The sequence below is a fragment of the Poecilia reticulata genome, chromosome 22 (assembly GCF_904066995.2).
Source record: "Poecilia reticulata chromosome 22, P_reticulata-male-v2, whole genome shotgun sequence".
Taxonomy (NCBI): Eukaryota; Metazoa; Chordata; class Actinopteri; order Cyprinodontiformes; family Poeciliidae; genus Poecilia; species Poecilia reticulata.
The window spans coordinates 11051229-11071815 of NC_088851.1; the positions used below are offsets into that span (position 1 = coordinate 11051229).

The 20587-nt window shown below is 40.7% G+C and overlaps 1 protein-coding gene across 2 annotated transcripts in view; it reads left to right on the plus strand.

Moving 5' to 3' along the window:
• Nucleotides 1-20587, plus strand: part of uggt1 (UDP-glucose glycoprotein glucosyltransferase 1) — a 278967-nt gene that overhangs the window by 254882 nt on the left and 3498 nt on the right. The window contains exons 10-36 of one of the 2 annotated variants that reach the window (XM_008399726.2): nt 3104-3203; nt 3314-3374; nt 6995-7086; nt 8224-8374; nt 8504-8623; nt 8711-8796; nt 8960-9095; nt 9199-9330; nt 9885-10049; nt 10943-11063; nt 12342-12440; nt 12597-12620; nt 14087-14181; nt 14399-14605; nt 14698-14829; nt 14958-15088; nt 15181-15276; nt 15439-15541; nt 15664-15743; nt 16009-16198; nt 16590-16748; nt 17796-17881; nt 18000-18084; nt 18986-19074; nt 19264-19368; nt 19534-19618; nt 20384-20566. In XM_008399726.2, the coding sequence (XP_008397948.1) occupies nt 3104-3203; nt 3314-3374; nt 6995-7086; nt 8224-8374; nt 8504-8623; nt 8711-8796; nt 8960-9095; nt 9199-9330; nt 9885-10049; nt 10943-11063; nt 12342-12440; nt 12597-12620; nt 14087-14181; nt 14399-14605; nt 14698-14829; nt 14958-15088; nt 15181-15276; nt 15439-15541; nt 15664-15743; nt 16009-16198; nt 16590-16748; nt 17796-17881; nt 18000-18084; nt 18986-19074; nt 19264-19368; nt 19534-19618; nt 20384-20566 (3113 nt within the window). The remainder of the gene's footprint in view (nt 1-3103; nt 3204-3313; nt 3375-6994; nt 7087-8223; nt 8375-8503; nt 8624-8710; nt 8797-8959; nt 9096-9198; nt 9331-9884; nt 10050-10942; nt 11064-12341; nt 12441-12596; nt 12621-14086; nt 14182-14398; nt 14606-14697; nt 14830-14957; nt 15089-15180; nt 15277-15438; nt 15542-15663; nt 15744-16008; nt 16199-16589; nt 16749-17795; nt 17882-17999; nt 18085-18985; nt 19075-19263; nt 19369-19533; nt 19619-20383; nt 20567-20587) is intronic. The other variant, XM_017302603.2, reaches the window with a different exon arrangement.

Sequence of the window (20587 nt, forward strand, 5' to 3'; positions counted from 1 at the left end):
AATCTTCATATTTTTTCTGCCTAGAGATCAATATTTGCCATACTTCCTGTGGAATTGGGTTCCCTGCTGGCTAGAAGCGCTCACCCCTCCAAATTGTGCATATGATTGCAGGAGACAGGAAAGTCTTCAAGCAGCAGCTCTAAAGAGCATTCTGTTTATGTTAAAAAGAAGAAGAAGAGTGTTTTTTAAATTTATTTTGACAATACATGAATAGTAAAAAACGTCTGGCTTCAGTGCCTGCTTTTCCTAATTTGTTCAAATCCCGGCAATCTGTGGGGTGGACTGATTTATTTATTTTTTACTAAAGGTGCTTATCAAGTTTATACATTTAATGTAAGATGTTACTACTTCATTATTAAGCCATTTAATGATTGCATAGTTATAAAAGAAAACATTTTAATTCCTCAAAACAACATTTGTCTGAGATGTTTATCCAACTTTAGATGACAGCTGGTTTTCTTTTTTATTTTGTTTTAATCTCGGCATCAGGGAGTTAACCAAATGATTTTAAGGCGTCCTTGGAAACCGGTTGTAAACATGAAAGCACACTTGGCATGATTGGATAAACCATCTGTACTTAATATCCGTGGACCACTTTCTGTGTTTATACAACACTGGTCCAATTGTGGAAGCCCTATTCACACAGCAATTCCTGGTGTGTGCTGCTCTTTGTTCTGTTAAACACACACCAGCGAAGTCATCCGGGTCGGTTCATGGCCCACGGACATTTGACATGTTGACAGGGGAAGCAACTGACCCCTCTGACAACTGGATGACTCCATCATCTGATGTTGACACTGAGAGGATGTTTCCAACAGAGCAACTTCTGCTGCTTTCCGTTTTGTCTCCAATGGGAGCAGCAGCTATATTCTCTTATTTGGCTCCTGACTGCCTTTATATTTATATCAGCACTGATTCTTGACTGACACTGAAGAGGCGAAATATGAAAATGTGCTCAGCTGGAACGTCTCAAATTTATGTAAATTAGACACAATGTTTACTAAGTCTCTGTTTTAGCCATACCTGGATGCAGGGTTGTGACTGAAGAGTATAACAGTAAGAAAGGAGAACATACTAGTGAGCAAAATGTTAATGTTTTGCAATTGTGGTCATCGTTACAATATTTACCAATTAAAATAAAAAACATTTTTCAAAGAAATTCCAGTTGCCAAAAATATAGACTAAAAAAGATTGGTAACACTGTATTTGACGGGGTGTGCATAAGACTGACATGACACCTGCTATGAAGATGAAGGAGTTTTCATGAATGTTGTCATAAAGTGTCATTTGGTAAATTTAATGCAAAATTGCATAACAGGTGTTATGTCACGTTTATATAAAGTTAAATAAAGTGTTACCACAAAATCTGATGACATCGCCAGTAACAAAGACAAACTTTATGCACTTAGATACTTCTTTTAATATTCTGCTGTTCTTTGTTTCAATTTGACACAATAAGAGCTCTGAGGATAGACGAGGAGTCGCTTCTCCCTGCTCCCTCAGTGCTAATGGTTTGCGTTAATTTTTTAACTGATGCTTTGATCATGATTAAATACAAACATAAACAAATACGCGCTTGTTGTTTCACTCCATCAGTGATTCAAACCAGCAGCCGAACCTTAATTAGTGCAGGTGTTTGATCCTTCAGTTGTGCATCTGAGCTGTTAAATGTTTAATCTAACCGAGGATGTTGCTGCATTTTTTTTTTATTGCAGATTCTGATTGCATAATTTTTTTTTGTTACACACACACACACACACAGCGTTTTTCAGTTTTTATCACCTCTCTCACCACACGCATATTCCCACTGTAAAGGTCTGAATATTTACAAATGCCTCGCACGCATTAAAAGTCATCCATCATCAGGCTTGGTCAGGATGCGAGCGCGGCGCTGCTTTGATTGTGTCGAATAAAAGATGTGAGCCGGCTGAGCTCGACTGTCAGACTGACACGAGGGCGCCTGTCTTTATCTTCTAACCCACTGGGGCTCATTAACTCAGCCTGTTTACAAAGAGCGGAAGACCTCCAGGGGCTAATAATCACAGTCTACAACACCATTACAAAGAGGCTCACTGCACTGAAATAAAGCTCGCCGCATCCTTTCTCTCCTTGGAAAGCCTTGCTTTTAATGCGCATATATTTTCTGCACCCTGAATCCGAGGAATTTGCTTTCTGTTGCCAGACCAGTACTTTCCAGGCATATCCCATGTCAACAGCAGTTTAATGAGGTCCCTAACATTTTTTGGCTAAAAGTATTTTCCCAATTAAGATTCATGTTTTGTTTAGCTTTTCTGTTTTAGTTAGTACATTTTTCACAATTCTTTATTAAGTTTATTATCTGTAGGATTGTTGGTATGTTTGTACTGTAAGCTGCACTTCATAAACATATCTGCTTAGCAAAATTAGATTTTTAACGTTGAACTTCAAACATCTGCACAGCTTCAGGCTTCACTGTGGAATATTTATTTTTTTAAGAATGAACTTCTTCAAACTCAAGAAACATTTGGACATCTCAGTAATTCATAACACACAGTTATGAATATCTCAGGTGTTTATTGATGATTTTACAGTCCAAAGCCTTTTTTATTAGAAGCCATTGAATAAAGATCTTATGTAATAGTCTGATTTTCTGAGAAGTTTAATTTAGTATTTTCTTTTAGATAAAGACCATAGAAGAACAAACGTAGACACTTGAAACCAGTTGAATACGATGAATCTATATGATGAGCTTCACTTTTTCCAGATGCGTAACAGAAATAAATGACATTTCCAGTGATATTTAAATTTGTTGCAATGGTATTTAATTATTCTTTGCTCTCAAGGAATTGAAGTTTGCACAAGCTTCGGTTTTCCTCTCTCATGTGAGAAAAATGACGGAACAGAAAGAAACCAGCAAACAAACACTGCTGATCCCAGCTTACTTAAAACAAACAAAAACTTATTAAAGTTACTTTTTTTTTATATACTAGAGCTGAAAACTTTCAGCTTGTCCCTACATCATATTCTCCTGTGTTTCATGTTTGCGTTTCATTTTCATCCGCTCATCTCCTTCCCCGTTGTTTGCCCTCTCTGCCCTCCTCCCCTTCCACGTCTTCTTGCGTAGATCTGAGTTTCCAGACAGCAGCTCGCATTCTTGCAGCTCCTGCCGTTGATGCCCTCAACGTTATGAAAGACCTCAGTCAGAACTTTCCCACCAAAGCCAGGTACGGCAGAAATTAACACACACACACACACACAAGCTGAGTTTGTATACATACTGACAAGTTCTGGGTTTTATTTATTGTTTGTTTGTTTGGGTTTTTTTTACTTCCAGGTCCATCACAAAAACTGTGGTAAAGTCTGCAATCCGCAAAGAGATTGAGGAGAACCAAAAGGTAGACGTTTGTCCTCCCTTTTTTATCCATTTTTGATCTTTTATTCTCTTTTCTAGATACATCAGATAGACTTATGTTCTTCGACCCATCAGTTTCAATTTTGATCTGCTCTTTCTTTTTTGCTTTTTTTTTTTTTTAATTATAAAAAGTTTTGTTTTGCCATGAATTATACCATATAAGAATGAAAAATGGACTATAGGTTGGGACTGTTTTTAATTAAACAAAAGATGAAGGAATTTCAGATTTTACCTAATAATGCATCAAAATATGTTTCCAACCCGGCAAACCTTTTGATTTTTGTTTAATTCATTAAACCTCACAATGTACATGATTTCTGTTTTATATAAGTAGTAAACGGTTTAAGTTCCTAGTTTTGATGCATTTAAAAAATATGAGAAAAAAGAAACTCCCATTTTTTCCCCCATATTTATTTGTCACTAATTAATTACATTCAGAAGTATTAAAATAGTGGAGATCAGGCTATTCCTGGCTGACACCAGTTTTAAAATGTACTTTCGGATTTGGCCAATTCAAATCTATATTTTGCAAAGGACTTTAACACATAGAAGATAAAAAGGTGTCGCAGGTTCTTTGATTGTAGTACTTTTGAATCTATCAAGCCTTATGTCTTTAGCCTTTATTAAAATATATCTAAACTCAAAATAAGACATCAAGGCGCATCCTGTTTGTTGATTCGTTCAGTTTCGAGAAACAAAATCTACAAGATTTTTGTTTCCCCGACCCATTTCGTGCCTCAAACGGATGTCTCTTCCTTTAGTTTCAGGAAACTGAGTTTCTGATAATCTGTCTTGCACTTTCATATGTTTCCTAACATGACTTCTGTGGTCACTGTTTTAGAAAAAATCATTACATTGTAATAAGTTTGATAGCGTATGTAACAGGATGAGTTTCTTTATTGCTTTATTCTTTAAACTTGAATAGATATTGTGAGCTAAATGTTTTGTTCGCTCCAAAGAAAAACTAGATGTTAAGTCGAGATGGGTACAAAGAAAGACTTATCTAAAAACCAAAGGACTTACAATGTCTTTATTGAAGCCGTTGCGTGCTAAATTGACTGTTAAAAAGCAGTGAGTGCCTTCTGAACCTTTTTTTTTGTGCGTCTGAATAAAACTTTGTTAGGAGCTATTTTTTGCCTCCAATTTGCACACATTTGGTGCTCGGGGGATCCCGTTTGTGAGGAAAAAACCTGCCTGCAGTGCTCATTTTCACTTTGATGAGAGCTTTTATAAAGCAATCCAATTAAAGGAAAATATTGCTGCAGACTTTATTTTTTATTCCACAAAGGATGGAGGTGTATCTGGCTTTATTTTCTTAGACCGGAGGCTTTTAAAATAATACTTCAACTCTAGATGAATTTAAACCAACATCTAATTGCTTCAGAACATTTCGGCATTTTAATGTCTTCCTCTTCCTCCCATGCAACTGATCTGTCTGTGTTCAGTGAACTAAGTAGGAAGTGCTCTGCAAAAGTATTCAGACCGCTTGACTTTTTTCCATTATAGAAATATTAAATGTAGCATGAAACAAATGGCTAATATCACTGCATCCTCATGAAATATGGTAGTGGCAGCATAATGTTGTGGGAATGCTTTTCCTCTGCAGAAACTGGGAAGGTTGTTAAAGCTGATGGGAGGAAGATTTTAGGAGAAGGAGGAGGTCACAAAGGCTGTGAGCTTATAAAGGAGCCACAGTAGAACGAATGGGTTAACGCATATTCATACGTTTATATAATTCAATTCAAAAATATTAATCTTATATTAACTAAATATCTTCAAAGAATCATTGTTGGTGGTAATGCTGTGGGCAGGAAGGATTTCCAGTATCAGTCTGTTTTGCAACGATTCTGACGAGGCCTCTGACTAAAGATCGTTGCTGTGTGATGTTGTCGTGACTGTTGACAAACGCTGCCAGTCCACCTTATTTGCTTTTGCTGCTTTACATCTGGGATTACAGACGGAGTCAGAGAATGTGATCCTTGCCTGTCATATCCCCGATATGAACCATCAGTGGTCCAGTCAAAGTCTGGGCCGAAATCCATCTATGAATCAGAACCTTAGCGGTTGTGCTTACTGCCACTCTGTACCCATTTTGACTGAGTTTGAGGTGCTGCACAAAGAAGATTGTTCAAAACTTTAAATCTCTTAATATTTGATCAAGACATTGTCTAAAAAACGTGCAGCAAAGGTTTATTCTGTAAAGTAGTTACTTATCAGTCCTGAATACAAATGCAATTCAAACATATAAAACACAGGGTCAAAGGTTACAAATACTTTTGCGAGGCACTGCAGTTAGCTGGCGTATTAGTTCTAAAAACCTTACTGCAGTTATTTTTGTGGGAAAAAGAAATGTCGCTTAGTTGAAACATCAAAAAAGCAGAAGTTCTGCTCCATTTTAGTTAAACTTAAGTTGATTTTCGAATACTTACACTTGGTAAAATCTTGTGCTTTGCTTTTGAAGCGCAACATATTAAATTGGCAGATTCTTAGCTCCTTTTGATTAGATTTTTTTTACATTTATTTTTGTTTTTTAACCTCACGGCCTGCACCCTCGAGCACAGAGATCCACAGCCCTCCCAGGCTTCAGCCTGCAGGAAAATATCTCAAAACGAGAGCAGCACCTCCTGTTGCTGTTTGTTCTCGTCGCCTTTTGTTGTGTGATAAATTGCGAACAGCATCTGACTTCAAAAACCTTTCAATTTTAGACAATGTGTTTGGCTTTGTCCCGCTAATAACAGAATAGGTAATCACCCCCTTTCTTTTTTTTTTTTTCCCTGTCGATGCTTTTTCACTCCCTCTCTCTGCCTCCTCACGCCTCCTGACTCCCGGCGCTGTTCTCACATTATCGCGGCGCGCAGAAGACAGGAGTTTGGGTCGGCGGCGGGGGTTTTGCAGACAGACGTCCTAATTACTGAATCGGTGATTCATTCAGCAGGCGCAGCGCGTCCTGCGGCAAGAAATGATTATTGATTGGAGAGCTTTGGACACCAGCACTTGCTTCCAGACACTTCTTCCTGTCACACACACACACACACACACACACACACACACACACACACACACACACACACGCACACACACGCACACACACACACACACACACACACACACACACACACACACACACACACACAGAGTTTAACCGGGATGAGCAATATTTGTGTTAATCATGTCTTGTTGTAATTGCAGTGTCTGAAGTATGATTAATCTGATGTCTTTGTGTTTCTGTAATGAGATTTGACTGCGCCAGAATGACTTGGAGCTCTCCTTTCTCCTCCTCAGACACACAAACAACTCACAGCTCCTCCTAGCCACGCAGCCAGTCACACACCTTTTCTCCCCCCCTAATAATTAGATTTGTTTAGCGTGGGCTCGGATTGCTCGAAACTCACTGAACAGAGCTGTCAGAGCTCGTTTGGAGCCGTCAGCCTGCCTCGTTACTGCTCCAGAACGGCCGTTGCATCTAGTTTACAGTATAATTGACTGTGCAAAGGGAGGTTTTTGACGTTTCATGATGCAAACGGCTCAGCGGGTGTGAGACGAGGAGTTTCGGGGTTTGATGCAACCAGGCCATTTAGTCACTTTTGACATTTCTCTCTGTAGTTTTTCAAAGGAACACTGGGATTGCAGCCTGGAGACTCGGCCCTGTTCATCAACGGGCTACATATAGATCTGGACACGCAAGACATCTTCAGGTATAAACGCACACTGAGACAACCGGCTGTAATACCAGCTCGGATAACAAGTGTTTACTGCGTTAACTTCAGTCTGCAGAGAAGGAAATTTTAGTTGATATGATATATTTTAATTAACTGATAATATTCAGATTCAAAAAAGATTTTATGTGATTGACCAACACAAAGTGGTGCACAAATTTGAATTAGAAGGAAAATTACGTACGTTGTTAGAAATCCTTTTGTTGACAGATGACGATCTGAAAAGTGTGGAGTGCATTTGGTGGTATGTCTCCATCAGCTTTGAACAGGTCTGACTTTGACTCTGAGGCCTGCAGAGAGGATCATCAGGCCTGACCTTCACTCCATCCAACATATCTGCAGACACCACACATTCTGGACACAAACTTTTACTTTCAGGTTGGCGCTACAGAGCGCTATTCTCAAAAAAAAAAGAGAAAATATTCCAGAGAGACAGCTTCTTTCCCCAGGCATTTAATCTTAATGAGTCCCCAGATCGATACCATGAATATTTCCATAGTTCAACCTCTTTTGTAAACACTGTATATACAAATATTTACAAAAAACTTTTATTTTTATTTACCTTTTTATTCTTTATATTGAAAATATCTTCGTTGAAAACAAAGTGGAACTGAATTCAGATTCCTTGTTTGACTTTTTTTCCCACAAGCCTGGCAAATTAAGCTGATTTTGATCTGGAGTCAGAGACATTTGTCCATTTTTTTCTTGGCTAAACGGCTCTGGCTGTGTAATAATCTCAGATTGGATGGAGAGTTTGTCCAGTTTGTCCCCAACCTGCCTGATGTGTTTTTTTTCTTCTTTTCTCTCTTTCATTTGGATCTTATTTTGGGGTGTAAGAGTAATAACCGTTAAATTTGCATTTTGTAATCTTCAGTTTTTATTTATATAAAAACAGTTTTAAATTTTCCTTCCATTTCATTAGTACGTATTATTTTTTTGTTGGTCTGTCACATTAAATCAAGTTTTATTAGTAATCAAATTAAGTCTCTGTATGCTGTTTTTTATTTTATCTCAAGAAGTGACAATAATCAGAATGGAAAGCAGCTTTGTAGTAGGCGAGGCAGGCGTTCCTCTTGTTCAGATGACCTTGATCTGACCTCTAATTGTCGCCTTCAGTGTGCTGGAAGTGCTCCGCAGTGAAGCGAGGGTCATGGAGGGCCTGCGCTCCCTTCTCATCGAGACGCCCTACATCCACGACATCCTGAAGCTCAACGTCCAGCCGTCCGACTCCGACTACGCCGTTGATATTCGCAACCCTGCCATCTGCGTAAGCTCGAGAAATTTCCCTCTTCTAAGAAATTTTCACCTCAAATTTGTTTGCCACTGGTTTTGACTTATTATTGGTAACTTTTTGCTAATTTGTTTCTTCCCCACCTAATTGCTTCTCCCGTTTCAGTGGATCAACAACCTGGAGACGGACCACAAGTACAGCTCATGGCCCTATAACGTCCAGGAGCTGCTCAGACCAACCTTCCCCGGAGTCATCAGGCAAATCCGCAAGAACTTCCACAATCTCGTAAGATCTCTGTTGGGTAATCAGCATCCGAGTGAGTCTGCTTAAAGGTGAGCCAGGGTGAAAAGAAACGGTTTGCTTGTTTTGCAGGTGATCATTGTGGATCCGACCCAGGAGAACGCTGCTGAGCTGCTGAGCGTGGCAGAGATGTTTTATGCCAACAACATCCCACTCAGGTTGGTTTTTGTGCCAGGAAGGAAAATGTAGACTGTAAACCTCATTTAATCTAGTCTCAGCAGGTCTCAACGGGTTAAATTGTTTCTTAATGGTTCCAAAGGATGATAACTCATGTAGGACGCCTTTAGTGTTAAATGTTTGGCGTTTAATTTTATGACGTAGAATTGGACTGGTGTTCGTGGTGTCTGACGAAGACGACGTAGACGGCATGCAGGACGCAGGCGTAGCTCTGGTCCGAGCCTACAACTACATCACTGACGAGGTGAACAGCCACAGCGCGTTCGAAGCCGTCGTCTCGGTAAGTAAAGCCCGCGGAGACGAGTCTGTTGCCACGTCACCACCAGCCGTGTCCTGTTCCCCTTCCCTTCTGCTCATCCCGTTGCCCTTCCTGCCGTCTGTAGATGTTTAACCGTGTGACGATCGGTGGAAAGCTAAGTGTTGGAGATGTTGTTAAAGTGCTGGAGAAGAGGTTTCCCTACGTGGAGGTCAGCAGCGTCCTCGGAGCCGATTCGAACTACGACAACAACAGGAAGGTAAACGCAACAGAATTTGGCTTCACTAAATACGGACGCTGTCTTTTGACACCATATAATTTTATTGGCTTCAATTAACCAGCCAGTGAAATTATATGTGTAATCTAAATTACTAGTTCTGGTCTGATACTTTTATGCCATTTGCAATATACTTCCTTGCTGTTTTTATTTGAATGCAAATGCAATCAGATTTCCATTTTGTGTCACTTTAGTTTTGACAATTTTTTAAACCAAAATAGTGACAAACTCTACATTTAATCAATTACAAATTTAATGGTGGCATTTGACTTAATGTCATGTTTTGATTGTTGATTTTATGTTGCACAACTCTGTGTTTTTGTGTTTGTTATGATGTAAAGCACTTTGAAATGCCTTGCTGCTGAAATGTGCCATGCAAATAAAATTTGATTTGATTTTGATTTTAAAGCAGTAATTAAATAAAAGCAGATTCTGGTTTTGACTTGATTACTGAGACGGAAATTACCAAGTGTTATTTGGAGTTTACTTCTGCTTTTAGGACACTAACGAGGCGCAAACTGAATTTTTCCCTGCAGGAAGGGAAGGCGTACTACGAGCAAACAGGAGTGGGCCCGTTGCCCGTGGTGATGTACAACGGAATCCCTTACCAGCGTGAGCAACTGGACCCCGATGAACTGGAAACCACCACAATGCAAAAAATCCTGGAAACCACGTCTTTTTACCAGAGAGCAGTCTACTTGGTGAGTTGCAGGACATTTAAATAATGTTGTTCTATAGACGGCATCGATCTATTTACAAATACAAACCAAACGTTTTAGATTTCAGTGTGTAAAACTATTTGAAAACCATCATTTTCCTTGTTCACAACAAGTTTGCAGCACTTTGTGTTGCTCTATTGGATAAAATCTCCCCAAAATACACGATGATGCTGTTGTAACAATGGGACTAAAAAAATGTGACAAAATGGGAAAGAAGGTAAAAAGCTCTTAATATTTTTGCAAGGCGCTGATTTTTCTAATTTTCACTTCTTTTATGTTGAGTTCATAAAACAGCCATAATCTCATCAAAAAGGAGCCCGATACCAATCTTTAATTCCAGTACTGTGAGTGTTTTGATGTTAGATTTTTTTCTCTCTGCTGAAACTGACATCAAATAAATCTATTAAAAAAAAGAAAAAGGTCAGAAAGTCTTTAGATGGTTTTAGGTTGTTTATAAATCCAAAGTTTTACTTCTTTTGGAGATTTAGTCATAAGATAAATTTTGTATTTGGCATGCAGCATGTGTACGCACCATCTGTCATATTTCCTCTTTTAAAATTATCCCATCATTCCCCTGAGCCAAGTGTTTATTTAAAAGGGGATTCTCAGGCGCAGACATGCACCGAGCTGAATTTAGCAGTTGTTCTGATCAACAGGGTGTTAGTCATAATTTTCTTCTGAACCTAAACTACCAGAAGAAAAAAACTTAAATAAATGCACCAGAGAAGTCGTTTGTTAGTTTTGTGGCTTTAAGCCTGGAAAGTCTGCAGAATAGTAGACGATGCATCACTGTCAGCTCTGCAGCAACAGTGAAGAATGTCCTCACTAAATCACAGCTTTCACATCCTAACTCCAATTTGTAAACTCTCTCGCAGGGTGACCTGGCCACAGATCACGACGTCGTCGACTTCATCATGAACCAGCCCAACGTCGTTCCTCGCATTAACTCCAGAGTGCTGTCAACCAGCAGAACCTACCTGGACTTGTCCAATACGAGTGAGTTGACAATAAAATACAACATTGGTGGAAATTGGCACTAATTACTGGGTAAACAATTTGAACAAAACGGTGTTCGGTTTCTAAAAATGACCTGAGCTGGTGCAAGACTGCTGCAAACGGCATTATAAAAAGAAGAATAGCAGCACAGAGATGTCGCAATTTATGTAACCTGTGTTGCAACACTATTAACGTCGGTGAAATGTGTGAATGTTAAGTTCACATCCTTGAACAGAGCTGTCCTTGGACTGTTGTTAGCAAAAATTTCTAATTAAACCTTGTGAAAGGTTGTTTCTTCAAATTGCTGAAATTTTCACTCTTCAGCTAAAATATTAAAAAAACATTTTAAATAAATTTTACCCTGGTAAAACATGTTATTCTGAAAATAAAGACTTTTGGGGAAAATAGGCCAGATTGAATAGGACCTTGAAGTAAACACATGTGGTATACTGATATTTCGCATTTTCAGACTAATTTTAATTTCCACCTCTATTATTATCCTATAGTTGTATCGTGTATTTGCTTGGCATGTCCGTAGGCTGCAAAGATTTGCTTTAAGTAAAAAAAAATCCAGCATCTCTTCTGTATGCATCAAATATTGTAGCATTTGCTAATTCAAGATGCCGTAGATTTGGAGTTGGAATACAGAATACATACTGAACATACGCACCACTTCTGCAAGATTTTTCTGCAAGTGCAAGTCGGATATTGCACCAAAGACCAGGTTACAATGCTAATGATCTCATGCTATGTTGTGCTGGTGATTTGTCTCCTCTGAAGAAGATTCACTTTAAGCATACTAAATGTAAAATGCAAAGTGGAGAACATTGAACATTTATCCGTAGATGGTCAGACGATCATCTAGTATCAGCCACGATGGGAGGATTGACACTCGATGGATGTGACAGAACTTGACGTTTCACAAAAGATGCATGATTACTGTAAAAAAAAAAATTGTTATTGAGGAAAAGAATAACAAAAACATTTTAATTGACAATGTTGGAAAATAAGAGTAAATGTCTCACATCATGCGTTTCGTTATTGGAGACCCGTATTATTTTCTATTTGAGCTTCAACTCGATACTTATTCATGAAGATGTGCAACAAGGTCAACTGTTTTTACATGGTTTACTTCAAGCTCTTTTTCATTTTACAGCATCTACTATCCTTAGTCTGCTCTCTGCAAAATAGGTGGTTGCTTGCCTTTTTGTGTTCTTGTAAAGTGTTCATTTTCCATCTTTGACTTTCTCTCTGTTTTTTCCCCCCCATTTTTTGCAGACAACTACTTTATTGACGATTACGCCCGTTTCTCCACTTTGGACTCGAAGGAGAAGAGCACGGCTGTAGCCAACAGCATGAACTACATGACTAAGAAAGGTAATAGCAAAAAAAGCAACAAACTAACACCTAATATACAGTATGTTGTTCTACTGAAGAAATCTGAGCCACCTTGAAGCCTAAACTCTTGTTTGTTCTGCTGTCTTGTCCTCCTCCACTCCGTATTTCTGTTGTTTAACATTTTCCCTGCATCAGGGATGGCCGCCACCAACAGCCATGGTAAAATCCCCCCTTGTTCTCCACATTATTCCCTCTCCTAGCTCAATTGCTCTTTTTTTTCTGTCAACCACAATGCTGGCATTCTTTCAGTATTGCTCCTCCATCTGCAATGCATCTCTCAGAGGACAGTGGTGACTAATGATGCATGTGAAAATTGTGCCCGAGTATTAAAATGTGTTTATACAAGTGCCAGCGGTCTAACATTTACTTCTAACACTCAGAGAAAATGCATGGCAGTTTATGCAGTAGCTGCATGTGAATTTATAAAGTCCAGAGATAATTTCTAGCAAAAATATAATTCGCAAGTCTTCTGTTTGGTTCTTACTGCTATAGATTAGCTACTAATGCATAGAATAAACTGAGGGCTCTCTTCGACGCTCTAAGTTCATCTGTACAGACAAGATGCCTCATGTCGCAAAAAGGAGCAGAAAGCATTAATAAAAATGCAATTCTTAAATAATGTATGAGGCTAGTTGTTAAAAATGTTTTTACTGTAATTTCCAGACCATGAGCTCCCCCTGAATGTGAGCTGCACCTATTAACTTTGAAAAGAAAAAAAACATAGATAGTTTTAGTAAAGATCCTTAAAATGGCTTAAAACTAATTATTCCTTTAATGCAGTAGCATAATCTCACACACAAAAAAAATAGAGAGAAGCTCCATTTTTATGTGAAGGACATTTACTTTTGGGTTTTCCTAAAAATCCCTGCAAAATAAATGGGAATTAGGCTTTTTGGTTTATACTTTTGTAGGTTGGTGAGGTAGATTATAATTTCTGGAAACTTAAAAACAGCTTCTTTTTTTCTGGGCTATAAATGTGACAAGATATAGACTTATTTCCCATTTATGCAAAGGCTGATGGTATAAGAAGTCTAAAAAGAGAGATCAGTATTACGTACGGGGGCTTCCCTTTGGAGAAAGACGATAGAAACTGAGAGAAACAATAGAAAAACTTTAAACTTTCATTCTGTACTAAAAGGAAGTAAAGACGTGGCTTTAGATGAGGCTTGGAAATATTGATGGCTGAATCCTGCCTGATGTGTGGGACAGGCTGTTCCACAGTTTAGAGGCTTCCACTCCAAAGACACCATCATCTCCGCGGACCAACCCAGACCGTCCTGCAGCCAGCAGCAATTGGTAGATCCAAGGGATCCTGATGGCGCTCGAGGTCAGCCACATACCCAGCAGCCTCTCTGTTTTCCCGCTTCGTAGGTCAGCAGTAAGATTTGAAAATCGATTCTGAAGGGAACCGGGAGTTTGAGAAGAGACGCAACTGTGTGTTTAGTTTGTGTCAGAAGACGAGCTGCTTCTAGACGTTTGTAGAGTCTCTGGGTGTGAGATTATGCTACAGATAAATCTTTGCCACTGATGCCAGTAAATAAGGCAGCACATACCATTCTTCCTAGAAGACCGTGATTGATTTTAGACTGGCTTAAAGCATTTTATTTATTTTTTGTGCTTCCCAGATGATGGATACATCCGCCCTGTGACTTTCTGGGTAGTCGGAGACTTCGATAAGCCCTCAGGACGCCAGCTGCTGTACGATGCCATCAGACACATGGTGAGAAATGCTGCAAAACAGTCTGATTGTAAAACTATGATGTGCTGTGAAATATTTTGAGGGTGATTTTAGTCAGAAAGAAATCACTGATTCATTGGAGAAAGACATCCAGAAGAACAATTGGAAGAAGCATTGTGACATTAATTAAGGGCTTGTCAGGGTTGTCACGCACCATAAATGTCTAAACTAAACTTTGTTCACTTGCCTGCTCCACAAGAAATCCAGCAACAACGTCCGACTGGGGATGATCAACAACCCGTCGTCGGCTCCGTCTGCGGAGACGAGCCGCGTTACCAGAGCGATCTGGTCTGCCATGCAGACGCAGTCGGCCAATAATGCCAAGAACTTCATCACCAAGATGTCCAAGGAGGAAACGGCAGAGGCCCTGGAGAAGGGCGTGGACGTCGGAGAGTTTGCCGTTGGGGTGAGTTGTTGAGTTTCTGCGCTTACATCTGAATTACTGATGAAATACTTTTGCGGTGTCAGTTTCTTATTTGATCGTTTTTCCTCCTTCAGGGAATGGATTTGTCGTTGTTCAAAAGCGCTTATGAGGGTCCCAAATTTGACTTCCTGCTCTCCCACGCCGCCTACTGCCGAGACGTGCTCAAGCTGAAGAAAGGACAGAGGGCGGTCATCAGCAACGGAAGGGTACGTCCGTCGTTTCTCCCGGTTGACCGACCTTTACGCAGGTGCTGAAATGAAAGCAGCGTGAAGTTAGTATCGGTTGCAGATTCTTTCTTTCATGCCGTTTGTCGTTCTGGTTCCTTCCTCCTCAGATCATCGGGCCGCTGGAGGAGAACGAGGTGTTCAACCAGGACGACTTCTTGCTTCTGGAGAACATAATCCTGAAAACGTCAGGGGAGCGCATCAAAGGCAAAGTCCAGCAGTTTGAGATGGAGGAGGACAGGTATTTTATTTTATTTCCCAAAAGGTTTTCAGGCTCCGTAAGAACTTCCACGGATGAACTTTCCGTCTGAGGAAACGCTGCGTCTCTCTCAGGGCCAGCGACCTGGTGATGAAGGTGGACGCTCTGCTGTCGTCTCAGCCCAAAGGGGAATCCAGGATAGAGTACGGCTTTTCAGACGATCGCCACAGGTACGTCTGGAACGCTTCGACATCACTTACCGCTTCTGCAGGTTTTGTTTTTCACTGGGGTCGCTTAGCTTGTTTAAAGGGATAGATTTAGTGAAATCCTTTTGTTCTCTGAGGAAAACAGCAGAATCTGTTTGTTTACTTCGGTCTCGTATTTGTCGGCAGTGCCGTAAAGATCCGTCCGAAGGAGGGAGATGTGTACTTCGATGTCATTGCCGTGGTGGATCCAGTAACGAGAGACGCACAGAAAATGGCTCCTCTTTTATCGGTAGGCTTGGACTCTGTTATTGGCCTGGACGAGCCGTCGTTGTCCGTCCAGCTAACGACCGTCCTCTGTCCTGTTGCTAACCTGTTTCCTCTTTTATCATGTCGCCGTGTTTCACTCTGAAGGTTCTGAAGCAGCTCGTAAACGTCAACCTGAGGGTTTTCATGAACTGCCAGTCAAAACTGTCAGATATGCCTCTGAAAAGGTAAAAAAAAAAAATACAGATTTCTTTTTATGCTTTTACGTTTGAATCGGATATCAATCAGTGTTACATTTGCCCAACGTTTGGCTCAGACGTTTGTATAACAGGAGCTAATTCAGGTTTAGATGAAAGGTTGTTCCTTCAATCAAAGGAACACGTATTCTTTCTTTCCTTTTTGTACAATTTTGAGCTGCTTTGTGGTTTGTCTATTACTTAAAAATCACAATAAAATGGCATTTGTTGAGACGGCGTGGTGCACTGTCTGCAGTTTTTACCGCTACGTGTTGGAGCCGGAGGTGGCGTTCCAGCCCGACGCGTCGTTCTCCCCGGGCCCCATGGCCAAGTTCCTGGACATGCCTCAGTCTCCGCTCTTCACCCTGAACCTCAACACCCCCGAGAGCTGGATGGTGGAGTCTGTGCGCACCCGCTACGACCTCGACAACATCTACCTGGAGGAGGTGATGACGGTCTCAGCGGGAAAATGGAGCTTTAATTAAGATTTTCCTCTGTTTACCCCTGGAACAGTAGCTTCTTTTTTTATTATTATTATTTTCGCATTTTAAAACGGACATTTTTACTCCGACTTGAGATGCAGTTCCAAACAAAGCTCGAGAAACTCTGTGGAAAACTTTTTGATGAATCTTAAGTTTTCGACTGACGGCTCTCTGCTGTCCAAAGAGGTTGTGATCCTCCCCTTGAATTTTCTTTCTTAAAGTTTCTGCTTTTATGCTCCAGAGTTTGAAGCATAAAATAAACATCGTCGGTCAGCTTCGGGGTCATTACTAATGCATGCTGCCAGGGCGTGCTGGACGAGGTAAACTGAGCTTGGCTGCACCCCTGTGGCTGCAGGTGGAGAACATCGTGGCGGCCGAGTACGAGCTGGAGCACCTGCTGCTGGAGGGCCACTGTTTCGACGTCAGCTCGGGTCAGCCCCCGCGAGGCCTACAGTTCACTCTGGGGACCGCCGCCGAGCCCGTCATGGTGGATACCATCGTCATGGCGAACTTGGTAAGAGGTCGGGAGAAGTCTGGGGTTTAATTTCAGCGTTTTCCTGGTTAGATAATAAAAAAATGAAAGATGAACTGTGGAACAATATTTGTGTTTTCAGGCTTTATTCGCACTAATATTGTCTAAATATGGCCTCCGTCTCTCGACTCTTTCTAGTTTAAGTTCTTCCTTCTGCTTTCCCTTTTTAAATTTCTTTCTCTATCCTTATTTCTTTCCTTCCTTCAGTTTTTTTATTTGTCCTTTTTTTCTTGTTTTTCCTTTGCTCCTTCCTTCCTTCAGTTCCTCCTTCCTTACTTTCTTCTTTCCTTTGTACCTTATTTCCTTACTTTCTTCTTTCCTTTGTACCTTATTTCCTTCCTTCCTTCTTTCCTTTGTACCTTATTTCCTTCCTTCCTTCTTTCCTTTGTACCTTATTTCCTTCCTTCCTTCTTTCCTTTGTACCTTATTTCCTTCCTTCCTTCCTTCCTTCCTTCCTTCCTTCCTTCCTTCCTTCCTTCCTTCCTTCCTTCCTTCCTTCCTTCCTTCCTTCCTTCCTTCCTTCCTTCCTTCCTTCCTTCCTTCCTTCCTTCCTTCCCTCCCTCCCTCCCTCCCTCCCTCCCTCCCTCCCTCCCTCCCTCCCTTCCTTCCTTCCTTCTTTCCTTTGTACCTTATTTCCTTCCTTCCTTCCTTCCTTCCTTCCTTCCTTCCTTCCTTCCTTCCTTCCTTCCTTCCTTCCTTCCTTCCTTCCTTCCTTCCTTCCTTCCTTCCTTCCTTCCCTCCCTCCCTCCCTCCCTCCCTCCTCCCTCCCTCCCTCCCTCCCTCCCTCCCTCCTTCCTTCCTTCCTTCCTTCCTTCCTTCCTTCCTTCCTTCCTTCCTTCCTTCCTTCCTTCCTTTTATTCCTCCTTGTATCTTTGCTTTCTTCTATGCTTACTCAATTCCTTCTTTTTCTTCAGAAATATCTGTAGTAAATGTTGAAATAAACAAAGATAACAGAAATCCCTAGAAAGTTTAGTCAGCAAAGTTCAGATGTGCTTTAATATTTCACTAAAACGTGTTTTTGGTTTCCAGGGCTACTTCCAGCTCAAAGCCAACCCCGGCGCCTGGATGCTGAAGCTGAGGAAAGGACGCTCCGATGAGATCTACAAGGTTTACAGGTGAGTCTGATCACGTTGTTTTCCTTCTCCTCCCCCAGCGCTTAAAGGCGTCCATGACGTTTTAATTCACTCGTCTGCCGTCTCGTACTCATAAGTTTGACGTTTTTCCTTCCCGCAGCCACGACGGCACAGATTCCCCGTCGGACTCAGACGACATTATTGTGGTGCTGAACAATTTCAAGAGTCGCATCATTAAAGTGAAGGTCGGTTCATCACTGATGCGTGGCACCAATCTGCCCCCAGAGCCCCATTAGAATCGGAGCAGCAGCTCGTTACAAAAAGCTTTAAATTCAAAGGTTTTACTCATCAGAACATAATTATGGTCTCCGCTCTGACATTCAGTAAATAGATCGACTTGATCCACTGCTAGTGTCCTTCTGAGTGAATGTAGAGCAGCCTTTACAGCCTTTATGTTGGTGCCATGAGGAGAAAAGCCTGAGTTTATTATCTGTTAAGTGGGTTTGATTCCTCAGTCGGTGTTTAACACTTTCCAAGCTTCTCCCTCTGGAGAGACAAGATGTTCCTGCCTTAATACCCCCAGAACGCTAAGAGCCAGAAAAGCGTCATACCCTGAAATTCATCACCATAAATATGTAAAAACACAGTAATAATCAGTCTAATTGTGACGCCCAATCTGGGCCCGTTCAAGACTTTAGTATTTGGCTTCAGATTACAGTCGGGTTTTCCCGTCAAGTCGCCTCAGCGACAGAACTTTTGCATTTTTTTTGTATTATTAAAAACACAAAAACATTTTTTTTTTTACCTGTCATAAACTAAATGCAAAATATTTTAATAAAAAAAAGTGGTCTGATTTTCATATAAAACGGTTTTATAAATCATGATTCTGAGTCATAAAAAGGGTTTGACCCTGTTTGACCTTTAGTTTGTACTTAATTCTTTAACAAACATTTATTGACCTCCTACAAGCAGGTCTCCATCGAGTTCATTAACGCCTGCGGATGTTTTAGTAAAAAATAATGTATTTTTGTCTAACTAATGACTAACATCCTATAAAACATTTGAGTGTTTATTTTTTTTTCTCTTAAATTACATCCACTAAAACCTTCTGAATGTTAAAATAAGATTTTTTTTCTTGCCGTTCAGGTCCAGAAGAAGCCGGACAAATTTAACGAGGAGCTGCTGAGCGACGGAACGGAGGAAAACGACTCCGGCTTCTGGAATTCTCTGGCCAGGTGCGGCTCGGGTTTACGCACTTATTTCATTTTTTTAACGTATTTATTTTAAAATGAAGCTGGAACAGAAACTAGACCGTCTGGGTGCCTTTAAATATAACCCATTTTTCATCAGTATTTTTCTTTGTATTCTGCTTTAATGTCTTGTAGCAGTGGAGTAAACTCACCTGGTTTGCTTTGTGTTTGCAGAGGCTTTACAGGCGGAGGGAAAGCCGAGGAGCCGAAGCTGGAGAAGGACGACGTGATCAACATTTTCTCCGTGGCTTCGGGGCATCTGTACGAGAGGTTCCTCAGGTGGGGATTAAATGCTCCTAAAAATCCCATCAAAGCTGACACTTTTTTAAAATTCCTCGGCACACAAAGGCAGCGTTGATCCCGGTTCCTCTTTTTTTTTATTTTATTGGGTTTTTTTGCCGGCGTCCTCGTCACCATTCTCTTCTCCTTCTTCTTCTCTCCCAGGATCATGATGCTGTCAGTCCTAAAGAACACCAAAACCCCCGTCAAGTTCTGGTTCCTGAAGAACTACCTGTCCCCGACTTTCAAGGTAGGACTTGTCCTCCCTCGGTTCGTAGTGGAGGAAGACCGGCTGGGATTTGTTCTGGACGCTTCCTGTTTCAGCTGCAGTTGGTTTAAAACTGGAGTGAAATATTTAGAGGCTGCTATTGTTTTTTTCTGAATCTGGTCTCTGTAATCTTCGTACTTTTCAAAAAGTCTGGAAAGTTATTTTTCTTTTCTCTTGAGTTTGTTGAAGGAAAATCAGAAGATGTCAAAAATCTGGATTTATTCTCCGTCGGCGTCTCTTTTTTTGTCTTTCCTTCTTTTTGATGTACATTTTTGTGTCTTTCCTCTCTTCCTTTCTTCCTAGTCTGCTTCCTTCTTTCCCACCTCCTCTTTCCTTCCATCATAGTGTCTTACCTCTCTTTTGTTTTTCCTATTTTGAAATTTCTTTTTCCTTTTCTCCTTCCTCCCTCGTGTCCTATCCTAACACTGTGCCCTTCCTCCTTTTCTCTCTTCTGTCCTTCCTTCATTCTGTCTTAGTGTCCTTCCTTTTTACCTTCCTCGATCAAGCCTCTGTCCTTTCTTCATTTCTTCCTTTTTTTTCGTTTCCTTTTCTTTTTTTGTTCTTTCGTTTTCATTCTTTCGTCTCTTTCTTTCTTTGGCTGAAACGTCTGACGTAAATTCCTGGTGAACTTTTTTTTATTTCTATTTTCAAATTAAACAAATGACCAACAGCTGTTGGACTGTACAATGACTCCAACCCTGTCGTTTCATATATTTAGCGGTTTACTTCATTTCTTTCCCTCTGCAGGAGTTCATCCCCCACATGGCGAAGCAGTACGGTTTCCAGTATGAACTGGTCCAGTACAAGTGGCCGCGCTGGTTGCACCAGCAGACGGAGAAGCAGAGGATCATCTGGGGCTATAAGATCCTCTTCCTGGACGTTCTGTTTCCTCTCGCTGTGGATAAGATCCTGTTTGTGGACGCAGACCAGGTTCGCTCCATCCATTCTCTA